Source organism: Myotis brandtii, unplaced genomic scaffold, assembly GCF_000412655.1.
Source record: "Myotis brandtii unplaced genomic scaffold, ASM41265v1 scaffold29, whole genome shotgun sequence".
Taxonomy (NCBI): domain Eukaryota; kingdom Metazoa; phylum Chordata; class Mammalia; order Chiroptera; family Vespertilionidae; genus Myotis; species Myotis brandtii.
Window position 1 is genome coordinate 2,148,465 of NW_005361075.1, and position 12,694 is coordinate 2,161,158.

Below are 12,694 nucleotides of genomic sequence, written 5' to 3' on the forward strand. Positions count from 1 at the left end.
TATATGCTTCTATAATTTTATTTTTCCTCCTCAACATCCTATTTTTGTGATTCATCCATTTATTTCTATTTCTTTTTCAGTGCTGTACAGTATTCCAATGTATGAATAATTCTCCATTCTCCTATAGGTATGCATGTGTATATTTTTCTTTTTGTTATAAGAAACAATGTTGCTATGAACTTTTTGGTACATATCTAGTGGTATACTCAGAAAGAGGATCTTTAAGGTCTTGACTATCCAACTTTTTTTAACCACAACTCAAAGTAAGAAATATATTTTATGTCATGAATCAGTATCTACATACACATTACAACACACACAAAATTATTTGCCAAAGTCATTATAGTAATTTATTCTTTGACCAGCAATATATAAAAAATTTATATTCTCTCCCACATATCTCAATTTGCAACAATTCCAATGATGTATGCAATGATGTATATTTTGACCTATGGGAAATTGGAAACCTTAGAGATGAAGTCATTAATTCTTTTAACATTGCTCAGTGCCTGCTCTGAGCCAACACTGTGCCAGACATTTCCTAGCACTTGAGAATTACCTCAAGGATCCCTGAGCCATCAGAGCACCCCTCCTCAATGTCCCCAGCCTTAAGCACACCGATGCATAAATAGCTGGCATAACCCTAGCAGCCCCCGCCACCTTGAATGCCCTCCTGGAGATGCCACCCAACCCTCCAGGCCTGAAATAATGGACAAGAGATTGACAAGCATGACAGGAATATGTGACTTTATTTTAAGCACAGACAGCAAGGAGGAAATGGAGATTTGAGAAAGGAAGGGAAGAACAAAAGTGCAAGGGAAGGGGAAGGTCGGGAGACGGGGGCTGAGAGGCTGTCCTCTTCATGGGTCCAGGCAGCCCAGAATCCACAGAAGAAATCCACATGTCACTCCTCCCAGCAGCCTTTCTTGGCCTGGGGGAGGCAGAAGACAAGGAGTGGGGTTCTCACACAACAAGAAATGAGAAGTGGCCCCAGACAGTTTGGTTCAGTGGATAGAGCGTTAGCCCATTGGCCAAAGGGTCCCAGGTTCCATTCCAGTCAAGGACATGAACCTCGGTTGCAGGCGTGATCCCCAGCCCTGGTTGGGGTGCATGCGGGAGACCATCAATCAATGTGTCTTTCTCACATCAATGTTCCTCTCTCTGTCTCTCCCCCTCCCACACATTCTAAAAATTAAGGCAAAAATATATTTGGGTGAGGATTAACAATAAATAAATAAATAATAAAATGGAAAACATGATACTTTAAAAAAAAAGAAAGAAAGAAATGAGAAGTGGACAGCAGAGAAAATAGGTCAAAGCGAGATCAACCAGTTGTACCTGCCACTGGGTTGCACCTGGGTGGGTTGGGCATAAGGGCCAGCTGGGACCCTCTGGGTGCAGGGGGAGGGCTGGAGGCTCGGGTGTTTCTTCAAGCCCTGCCAACTTAACCCTTCTTACAGCTGCTGCTACAGGCTCCCATCCCACTGTATCTGGTGCCACAGGTACAGGCGGCAGAGAGGTCCCCAGAAACAACACTGTCCTGGGAGCTGCTCACACCTGCAAAGGGACAATAAGGATAACTCAGAACCTTTGTGGAGAGCTAGTCCCAAACAGTACCCAGACCTGGAGGAGCAGGCTGGCATGGGGGAGGGGCTGGGGTGGTCACCAGAGCAGGTATCCGCAATAGAGGAGAAATAACAACAACAATAATAATAGTAGTTAGAATTTATTGGCCACTTACTATGTACCAGGCATTCTACAAATGCTTTACACACACCTCACTTTATCCTCACCCCATCCCTGAGCAAGTTTTATGTCTTCATTCTAGACACAAATCAAACTGAGGCTCAGAGAGGTTATGTAATTGTTCACCCAGATGGTAAGTGGCGAAGCTCGGGCTTGAACCTAGTTGTATTTGATTCCAGAAACACTCTTGATCACTACACCACAGAGAAGGGGGAAAAAAGTGTGTCTTAAATGGGCACATTGATATTTAAGATGTTTCATAATGATGCCTTGGGTTACCAAAACTAGACATACACACACACATTCACACACATACACTCCATATAGTATCCCCCATCCCTTTGGCTCGCTCACCTCTGATCATGGCGCTCTCCAGGTCAAGCACCTCCAGTGCTCAGCTTGACATTCTAAGCCCGCCCCATCCAGCCACCATATCCACCATCTAGCCCCAGCCTGCCGCCTTTCCCCCTGCCCTCTCCAGCTCCTATTTTTCAGCTAAAGTGAACTGCCAGCTATTCCTGTCACATCCATAGCCTCAGTTACTTTATGTCGTTGCTTACATCTTTCCCCCTCTCTCACTCATCTCAGCACATTGAGTTCTTCACCATTCTTCAGGTCCAATCAAACTGTGTTCTTCTCCAAAGACCCTGCCTGACCTCTGGCCCCAAGCCCGGGAACTGAGGCTCACTCTTCCTCCAAGTCCCGCTGGCACGGTGTTCCTCCATTAGAGCCAGACACCCTGCAGCTGTGTATCCGGGCCCCCTGTGCCTGCCTGCCCTGCCTGGGGACTGCCATCTCCTCCTTCATGCCTGGAGCCAGGTTCCTCCTGAGTGCTCAGCAGATGTTTGCACCTGCATTGAATTGGCTCCTGGGGCCTCCTGGGAGGGGATGGGGGTTAAGAAGAAACCTGACAACCAAGACGGAGCATTTGCTTTTCATCAGTAGACTGATGGACTGGCGATAAAGGGGTTAGAAAATGATTTCTAGAAGAGCTGGCCAAGAATAGAACAGCCCTCCTCTTCCCCAAGGAAGCAGAACTACCAACCCTCTCTGTAGGGAAATCTCTTCTTGGTGTGTCTGAATGCTCATGCTAAAGCCCATCTCCAGTGCATGGGTTCCAGAATAATAAAGAGAGAGCAGGGCGCGTGTGTCCCTGAGGCTCAGTCAGAGACTGGTACTGACACTTTGGGGGACCACTGTGTTCCAGCTGTCAGACCTTCAATTCCCTCCCCTTCAGCTTGTGTTCTGAGTGGGCACACATCAACCCGCAGCCCTCTGGTCTCTCTGGATGTTAATGCACTTAATTATCTGTGTGGACAAAGGCTGATTACGAATCTCATTGATTGTGATAGCACAGAAAGTCCTACCCATCGACCCACCAAAACCCAGAAAGAGGTCCAAGCAAGAATCACATACGTACCTCTATAGGACTAATTTAAGGCCTCCATGCTTCGGGGTAAGTCCATTTCCTCTCAGGACGGGACACCAAAGGAAGATGTCACCAATACCACCATTCCCTGGAGAAATTTGGAGTAGGAATACATTATCCTCAAGTCATGAATCACACAGCTGTTGACTCCAGCTGCAGCTGGAAGTAGGAGCACAAGACACTGGGGAGCTGGGCTCCACCTTCTACAGAGGACAGAACTAAGGTTGGGCTGAAACTCCCACTAAGCCAAGGCTGAACCAAAGGGCTTGGGGCTCTCAAGGGTGTTGGAAAGGGGGCAATGGGGCACTCCCTGGAAATGGAATGCCAGGCAGCCAGAGGCAGGCACTGCAGCCATGATGACCTCTGAATTCCAGGATTTAATTACCCTTTGCACAATAATAACTCATATGTAAAAACAAAGGAAGCTAAGAATAATTTACATGTTTCTTTTTAATATTGGCTGCTGAGTTCACACTTTGGTTTCCTCTGCCCATAACTGGACACATAATCAACTTCTATTATGATAGGTTTGGCCTTCTGGAGTTGGTGGCCATGACCAAGCACCAGCTGAAGGAAAGGCGTTGGATGAGGCCGATTTCTCTAAAAGCCCAAAGCCTAGCAGCCCTGGCCCCTGCCTCCTAGAGGACCACAACCCTTCTCAGCACCCAAAGACTCAGACCCTGGGAGGGGCCGGTGTGGGGGAGCGCCCAGAGTGGGGGAGCGCTGGGAGCCACCTTTCAAGCTGACCCTCCCTCTCTATGGAGCCTTCTATGCATGACCTTAAACAAGTCACCGGGCCACTCTGAGTTCACCTTCCTAATCAGGTAAACCTCAGGAGGATGAAATAATGCATTTTAAAGCCCTTACACACTGTAGGCACTCCATATGCAACTCCCTCCCCTCCACCCAGCAGAATGGAGAGGGGGACAGGAAACAGTTTCTGGGAGGGGAAGGGGAAAGGGATGGTGCTATACTCACAGGGAGAGGAGCCATAAGCTGAGTTCTGATTAAAAAAAAAGAAGAGAAAGTTTTTGCCCAAAGGGGGAGGGGGCAGGATGAATGGCAAAGCAATAATAGTAGAATAAACAGAACAAACAAACAAACAAACATTTATGGGGCTTTCATTAAGAGAGAGGTAGGGCCCTAACTGCTTTCCTGTCCATTATCTCATTAGGTCCTCCCAACAACTCTCAGATGGGCACCATTACTATCCCTATTTTGCACATGAGGAAACTAGGTTCAGAAAGGTTATTCACCTTCCAGGTCATGACAAGAAAATGTTCCTCAAAGACCCCTTCCCTTCAAAACACACACACACACACACACACACACACACACACACGCACGCCCCCACACACCATATGGAAATGCACAAAAAACTAAGACCAAGGCTTCCCAGCCTGAAGGGTGGTTTCGCAGGGCTGGGACCCAAAGAGGGGCCAGGTGCGCCCAGCTGCCCAGCCTGGGGATGGAGCCAAAGACCCAGCGCTAGTCAGGCCGAGTCTGGCAGAGGGGTGTCGGGCCCGCCCTGAGCCCTGGGCACAGGGCGGGCGGAGCTGACCGGGCACTTCTGGGCCCCATAAAGCCGGGCGAGGGGGCGAACGCTGTTTTATGGAGGCAGCCAGGCGGCCGGCCCGCTTTGATTCCCAGCGGGACTGGGCACCAGGGCCGACCTCCAAGCTCATAAATGCGCTGGCTGCGCGCTCCCTCCCCGGGCCAGCGGGCAGCGATATAAGACTCCACGCCGACTTCGGGGTTCAGTGCCCTTCACTGCCGCCGCCGTCGCACCATGTCCTGCTTCTCCACCCCTCCGTGGGCTGTGGATTTGGCCCCAGGAACTTCAGCTGCGCCTCCGCCTGCGGGCCTCGGCCCGGTCGCTGCTGCATCACCGCCGCCCCCTACCGCGGGGTCTCCTGCTACCGCGGCCTCACAGGGGGCTTTGGCAGCCAGAGCGTCTGCGGCACCTTCCGCTCTGGCTCCTGTGGACGCAGCTTCGGATACCGCTCAGGCGGCGTGTGCGGGCCCAGCCCGCCCTGCATCACCACCGTGTCCGTCAATGAGAGCCTCCTCACGCCCCTCAACCTGGAGATCGACCCCAACGCGCAGTGCGTGAAGCATGAGGAGAAGGAGCAGATCAAGTGTCTCAACAGCAGGTTCGCTGCCTTCATCGACAAGGTGGGTGTCCCTGACCAGCCCTTCCCTGAACCCTCTGTTGCTGGGCTGGGCGCTGGAGAGGAGTCAGGGGCAAGAGGGATGTGGTCCAGGTGAGCTCCCAGTCTGACGGAGGAGATGGACCACATCTGATGGAGAGCTGTGTATTGGGCAGGGGCTCCTGATTTGATAGCAATGTTATTGCAGACAACCTCTGTCCAGGCAGGCAGGGTGCCCACAGAGAAGGTTTGGGTGTTCCTGAGCACACCCTTCCTGAGCCTGGAACTCCTGGGAGGACCTGGGATTCCCAAGCTGCCTCTTTAGAAATGGGTGATATATCTATCCAATGAGAGAGAGAGAGAGAGAGAGAGAAAGAGAGAGAGAGAGAGAGGGGGAGTAGCAACATTGATCAGTTGCCTCCTGTACATGCCCGGATGGGGATGGAACCTGAAACCTAGGTATGTGCCCTGATGGAATCAAACCCAGAACCTTTATGGTGTACTGGATGACGCTCCAACCAACTGAGCCACCCAACCAGGGCAGGAGTGCTGATATTTTATGTGATACTTTTAGTTAATACATTAAAGCATTAAATAGCACCTGATGAGAAAATTCATCTCCTTTCACGAGTTTTTCAGTCCTTTAGGTTAAATGGAGAAAATCTTCATTGGGTGCTAATACTAGTGTGTCTTTAGCATCCCTCCAATACTTGCTACTCTCCCACTTTGATAAAGAGAGCAAGCCTCGAGGTTCAGAACTTTCTGGGGCAACAGTTTCAGCTACAATTTATGTTTTATGGTTTCCTTTTATGAATGCATAGTGATAATGGTTTTACAACTATGGTGGTAATATAAAGTTACTCCTTTAATCTCATTTAAGTGTAAATGTTAAGAAAATTCATTTATAGATACATCATGAATGAAATCATACAAGGGGATGGCAACATTTTGAAGTCGGCCGGCGAAGGGCTCATATTTGAGAATTGCTGCCACTCCCAGTCCAGCCCTTTGAGTGCAAACAGAATACAAGGGAGACAGGGATATAGGGCAAGGGGCCTGCCCAAGGGCCCACCGAGAGTGGGTGGCAGAGCAGGACTCCAAGCCCATCCTCTCTCCAGCTCCCAGGTGAGAGTCTGCCCTTCTGACCTCCCCAGCTAGGAAGGCCTCCCCACCTTGACCATCCATTCAAACAACTGCTCACCCAGCCCGGGCATAGCTGAAGGAGCCATAGGCCCTGCCCTGGAGGAGCTTGGAGTGAAAGGCTTTCGTCCTCGTGTATCCCTCCAACCCCTGCTCTACATCCTTTCCTCCAGGAAGCCTTCCCTACTGGTCACTACCCTCCACCCTTCCCTGTCCCCCCAGCCCAACTGTAATCCAGCACAGTACATATGCCCTCAGCTTCTCACTCATCCCATCCAGGGCCACCTAGACAGACCCTCTTTCAGGCCTGAACAAGCAATCGTGAAGCGAGGACTCTGGTGCATCCTCGCCCAGGAGAGCCCAGCAGGGTCCATGGCGGCCATCTCTTGCCTCTGCACAACGTGGGCGCTGCCAGTTCTGTCTGACTCTGCCTGCTCTCTGAGGAGGGCTGGGGATATCGGCTACTCCCTCTGACTTTCCTCCCACCCCAAATGGCAGGTGCGCTTCCTGGAGCAGCAGAACAAGCTGCTGGAGACCAAGTGGCAGTACTACCAGAACCGCAAGTGCTGCGAGAGCAACCTGGAGCCGCTGTTTGAGGGCTACATCGAGACGCTGAGGCGCGAGGCCGAGTGTGTGGAGGCCGACAGCGGGAGGCTGGCCTCAGAGCTCAACCATGTGCAGGAGGTGATGGAGGGCTACAAGAAGAAGTGAGTGCATCAGGGAGGAGGTTTTGGAGAAAGGAGCTGGATTAAGTCAGAGCAGGGTAGCTCTGGGTTAGACCACAAGAAGAACTTTCCACAAGGAAGAAGACAGTGACAGGAAGTTTGTGGGGCTTGTTTTTTTCTGGGGTGGGAATTGAAACATTGGAGAGTCTGAGCTGCTCCAGTTACCTCATTATTACGTGCTTACTTCATTAATTCATCAAGCATTTGTTGAACATCTACTCTCTGTTCCAGGTGTTGTGTTGGGCCCTGAGGTGAGGGAGGGGTAAGAAAGTAAGGAAGAGCAGTAAGGGGGATACCAGACAAGGACAGGGTTCCTGCCCCCTTTGGAGTTACAATCCAGAAGCAGAGAGAAGGCCTAGGAAGATGTGCATGGCACCCACCCTGGCCCACATCATGAGTGAGAATTCCTGAATCAGTAAGAGCATTGGGTGACAGGGGTTGGTTTGAGTACCAAGAAGAAAGGGATGGACAAGGTCCTTTCTAGTCCAACACTTTGATTCTATGATCACCTCCAAATGACCCAGTTCCTGGAGTCTGTTTGTGTAGGCCCTAATTTACTTTTTTTTCCTCTTCAAATCCCAGTCTATTGAACTTTTAGACACTGAACCTATGTTCTTTGTCCCAGGTATGAAGAAGAGGTGGCACTGAGGGCCACTGCTGAGAATGAATTTGTCGTCCTAAAGAAGGTGAGTGACCCCAGAATGCTCTTCCCACAACTCAGAACCAAGGACAGAGGCAGGAGGGAGCTTTCTGTAATTCAGAGGCTGAGAGACACCCCCAAAATCACATAGCCCAACCTCTCTTCTATACTTTTCCCCAAATGTCCTAATGCTCCCTGGTGGCCCTGGACACCAGGGCACTCCACCTACTTCAGGCAGGGCAATCTCCTCTATCTGTGGTAACTCCCACCTGGTCAGTGGCTCCCCACCTCCTTCTGCCCTGTGCCTGGCAGAGAGTAGGCACTCAATAAACATTTGTGAATGAAAAAGCACACTAAGGCTAGAGTAAATCCTCAGCTCAGCCGTGGTTGGGAAAGGTGTAAACAGTGCTGCTGTGCGTGACTCACCTCTTAGACTTGACTCAGCACAAGTGCCATTGTGTAGACTCTCACCAGGTCCTTCCAACCACCTCCATATGAGGAAGGCAAGGGTCACTGTGAGGAGACTGAGGCACAGAAATCCGGGGTCTTGCCCTGAGTCACACTGGCTTGAAAGAGGCAGAATTGATCCCTGAGACCTCTTCTTTGACAAGAGATCTATATTTCTTTCCACGAGATTCCAGAGCAGAGATGGGTAGGGCATCGGTAGAATTGACCCATTTTACACTAGATCCTAAGTTTTAGTGATGGTACAAGATGTGGATCCTGGAGGCATCATCCCAGCGGGTACCAGAGGAAGTGCCTGGAAACCTCAGGGTCTCCCTCCTTCACCCAAACCTGCTCCTGACCCCTCTACCTGCATAAAAGATGTCACCAAGGCCATGATACCAGGCACTGGGCTGAGCAGCTGAGGAGGGTCTGCAGGGACTATGCCCTCCCTGGTGGGAAGAGCTCTGTGTGGTCTTCCCAGTGAGACTCCTGTGCCACTCGCTGCCCTTTAGGACGTGGACTGTGCCTACCTGCGCAAATCAGACCTGGAGGCCAACGCAGAGGCCCTGACCCAGGAGATTGACTTCCTGCGGCGACTGTATGAGGAGGTGAGAGGGAGCGCAGAACAGCAGAGCAGCAAGGCTCCTCTCAGCCGTGGACTCTGGGTCTGAGGTGCATTTAGAGGCCCCAGGTTGAGGGGGCATCTTGGAGACTGGGCCTTCAGACAGTGAGTTTTGGAGGAAGCAGAGGAAGGGAACGGGGAAGGACCATGAGGGGGACACTGCGAGCACAGGGCTCTGGTCAAAGAAGCTCTTCCCACTCCCCTGCCCCACAGGAGATCCGTGTCCTCCACGCCCACATCTCAGACACCTCAGTCGTCGTCAAGATGGACAACAGCCGGGACCTGAACATGGACTGCGTCATTGCCGAGATCAAGGCTCAGTATGACGACATCGCCAGCCGCAGCCGGGCCGAAGCTGAGTCCTGGTACCGCAGCAAGGTGAGTGCCCAGTGCCCCCTTCCCAGCACCCTAGCAGGAGGGATGCTGAAAGGGCAAGGGAAGGGCAGGCAGCTCGGGTGGCCGATGTGCAAGCTGTGGAGCTCAGTGGAATGACATATCCATGTCTCAGGAGCATCTCTGCTTCCCCCCAGTGCGAGGAGATGAAGGCCACAGTGATCCGTCACGGGGAGACCCTGCGCCGCACCAAGGAGGAGATCAATGAGCTGAACCGCATGATCCAGAGGCTGACTGCTGAGGTCGAGAATGCCAAGTGCCAGGTACGGGAGCCTGGCCTACCTCTCAGTGTAGCAAGAGAAGGCGTTAAGCCTGCAGCAGGGGCACTCAGGGTTGACACCTTGCCAGAGTGTGGGAAAAGGAGCAAACAGCACACATTAGATGAGTCTCTTCCATGGAAAATGCTCTCCATTCCACTGAATGGAGATGAGAGGGAACAGTATGGGGGGAGCAGTTTGAAGGAGAATGGAATGACCAGGATTCTCTTGGTCTTAGGGACATAAAGGGGCAGAAGAAATAGCACTGGTCTGAGGGGCAGGTAACTGGGGCTCTCAAACCAGCCCTGCCTCTAATTACCACATGATTTGGGATAAACCATTTCACCTCTGTGGCCCATTGTTCTAGGTCAGCGATCACACACTCAGATGTCCCAGAGGAACATGCGTGAAGTAGGCTGTGCTGAAAGCACTAGAGTGTGGTAAACTAGAAAGCACAAAGGATAGAGCTAATCAGATCCAACTGAGGCAGGCCTCATGGAAATGCAGGGCCAATGGGCCCAGAGCCTTAGATATTTTTTAAGAGAAGCCAGGAATTTGGATTTTTGTGTTAAATTTCCAAAATTAAAGACACTGGGCCAACCTTCCTGGCAGCATTCATTTGCAACCCCTGAGCTCACAAATGGGTGAGGCCCCTTCTTCCTCTGACAGTCAATGGTCATTGGATGCCTGGCCTCTGACCCCAAATCCAGAACAGGAGCCTTAGTAAACCCCCCACCCCCACCCCACCCCGTGCCTCCCAGAACACCAAGCTGGAGGTCGCAGTGAAGCAGTCAGAGGAGCAGGGCGAGACAGCCGTCAGCGATGCCCGCTGCAAGCTGGCCGAGCTGGAGGCCGCCCTGCAGAAGGCCAAGCAGGACATGGCCTGCCTGCTCAAGGAGTACCAGGAGGTGATGAACTCCAAGCTGGGCCTGGACATCGAGATCGCCACCTACAGGCGCCTGCTGGAGGGCGAGGAGCAGAGGTGAGAATCACACCTGTGGGAAGGATGTCTCTTCAATCTCCCCAAACTGTGCTTAAAGCCAGGAACATGTTTGCTTGTTGTTTTCATCGAATTTGCATCAAGATTACTTGAGAAGGGAATTTGCAAGCTTTGCTCTCCCCAATTAGTTTTTGTCTCTTTGCTCTCCCCACAGGTTGTGTGAAGGGATTGGCGCTATAAATGTCTGTAAGTAATCTATACTGTGGGTTCCAATATAAGGACTTGGGGTTCCTGTAGGGCAGACTTTTTCTTAAAGGGCCACATAGTAAATATTTTAGACGGAGGGCCATGCAGTTTCTGTCTCAACTACTCAAATCTGTCATTATAATGTGAAAGTAACCACAGCCATAAGCAATACTTAATAAATAGGTCTGGCTGGGTTCCAATAAAACTTTGTTTACAAATATACAACCGAAATTTGAAGACCCTGGAAGGAAGGAGAGGAATGTGGCAGTGAATGATTGAGATCACTTTAGTAGCTATTTCTGCCAATAGAGGGGCCTGGGCTAACAGTTTATCAAGGATCCATCCTTGAGGTTAGACTGCAGGAGTGCCCAGGTGTGAGGCGGAAGCCAGGGATAAGAATGAAGGGCGGGGGATGGCCTCTGAACAAGAGAAGTGGGCTCTGGTCAGCAAGCAGGACCGCTGGCTACCATCTGGCACAGGGACTAAGCCCTGTCCTCCACCCGCAGGTGTCAGCAGCTCCCGGGGTGGCGTTGTCTGCGGGGACCTCTGCGTGTCAGGCTCCAGGCCCGTGACCGGCAGCGCCTGCAGCGCCCCCTGCAGCGGGAACCTAGCGGTGAACACTGGAATGTGCGCGCCCTGCGGGCAGAGCTGTGGCAGTGGCCGCCTGGTGCGGTTTGCCTAGTGCCTCAGTCTTTGTACACACACCGCTCTGCAAGCGAGCCGGCCCAACTAAAGCCGCCGGCCCCAGCCCGGTGCCCAGGAAGAGCCTGGACTTGAGCTGGAAGGGCTTCGGGAAGCATCCCTGCCCTGCCCACACTGCTGCCTTAATTTCCCGCACCTCCTTTCCCCCACTGCTTGTCTCTTCATTTCTTCCAGGGAGGTCAGCTCTCCGTGCTGGTGTGTCTTGGTAATTCTCCCCATCCCCAAAAGTCTGAATGACTGGTTTTCTCGAAACCCTGGGCAAAAGTCCAATCCCGACTGGCTGCCCTGGGAACTTGGACTCCTGTGGCTTCCAAGGGGTGGGTTGGCCCTGGGGCAGGTCTGGTGTGAAAGTGCTGCTGGTGCTGTGTCTCCCCTGCCCTCTAAACCTGTGCACAATGGCTGAGGTGCACCTCCCAGGGAACAGCTTTCTTCGGCTGCCTGGGCTCTCGCTCCCTTTCCCTCATGCTTGGTCTCCATGTTTCCAATAAAGCTCAGGGGTCATAAGTAATGGCTGGAGACTCCCTGTGCATCTGTGCTTCCACATGTGGGCTTCCTACCCGGTTTTCACCCCCAATGGAGGCAACAGGGGAGCTGTTCTCAGCCAGAGAGGCAGGGTGGGCTATCTCTGGGGCACCCTACCCAGGGTGCCACACTCCTACATCCTGAAGGGTGCAGGGGCATCGGCTGGCAGCCCCAAAACCCAGGCACACAGAGGAGCTGGAAGGGAAGTGAGAAGGGCAACAGGGAGGAGCTTTAGCAAGGATGGGGGTGCTGGCTCCCATGACACCTTGCGTGGGGACCCCATGCTCCTGAGACACCCGTGGTCCACTCCCTCCACTCCCCCACGACGCCCCCACCTCAACATGGTAAAGTTCCTGACCATGGGATCGGATATACAGACTTCCCCTTCCCCCATAAACCAACGCTCCCTGGGTAGACCCCGTCCCACACACATACCACCACCACCACTCCCAGAGGGTCTCAGAGAGACCTCCCACCTCCTCCCCACTACTCATCGATGTGCTGCTGTCCATCCTGGATGGATGTCCCAAGCACAGGCCACAAAGACACCCCACACTCACAGTCACACAGACCCCGAGTCAGAGACCTGACACACAGATGCCCCATCAAACACAGACTTAACACAGATGTACCCTCGGGGGTTCAATACACAGACCATCCCTCAGCCCACTGATTGGGCACAGAGCCACTACCAGGTCCCCAGACTCTGTTGGCCTCCTCACCTTACCCCCCCCC

General features: G+C 52.3%; 2 protein-coding genes across 2 annotated transcripts in view; one reads left to right on the plus strand and one right to left on the minus strand.

Moving 5' to 3' along the window:
* The window catches only part of LOC102262185 (keratin, type II cuticular Hb1-like), a gene marked incomplete at its 5' end in the record, with an annotated part of 7,641 nt that extends 6,090 nt beyond the window's left edge, over positions 1 to 1,551 (minus strand). The window contains one exon of the mRNA XM_014542018.1: positions 1,339 to 1,551. Within this exon, the coding sequence (XP_014397504.1) occupies positions 1,339 to 1,551 (213 nt within the window). The remainder of the gene's footprint in view (positions 1 to 1,338) is intronic.
* Positions 1,552 to 4,964: 3,413 nt separating this feature from the next.
* On the plus strand, positions 4,965 to 11,956 carry LOC102262493 (keratin, type II cuticular Hb1-like). The gene is given in 10 exon segments (XM_005869285.2): positions 4,965 to 4,982; positions 4,985 to 5,350; positions 6,964 to 7,172; positions 7,816 to 7,876; positions 8,790 to 8,885; positions 9,113 to 9,277; positions 9,430 to 9,555; positions 10,311 to 10,531; positions 10,704 to 10,735; positions 11,242 to 11,956. Coding segments are annotated over 10 exon segments (1,470 nt in total). The 3' UTR covers positions 11,418 to 11,956.
* The last annotated feature ends 738 nt before the right edge of the window (positions 11,957 to 12,694 follow it).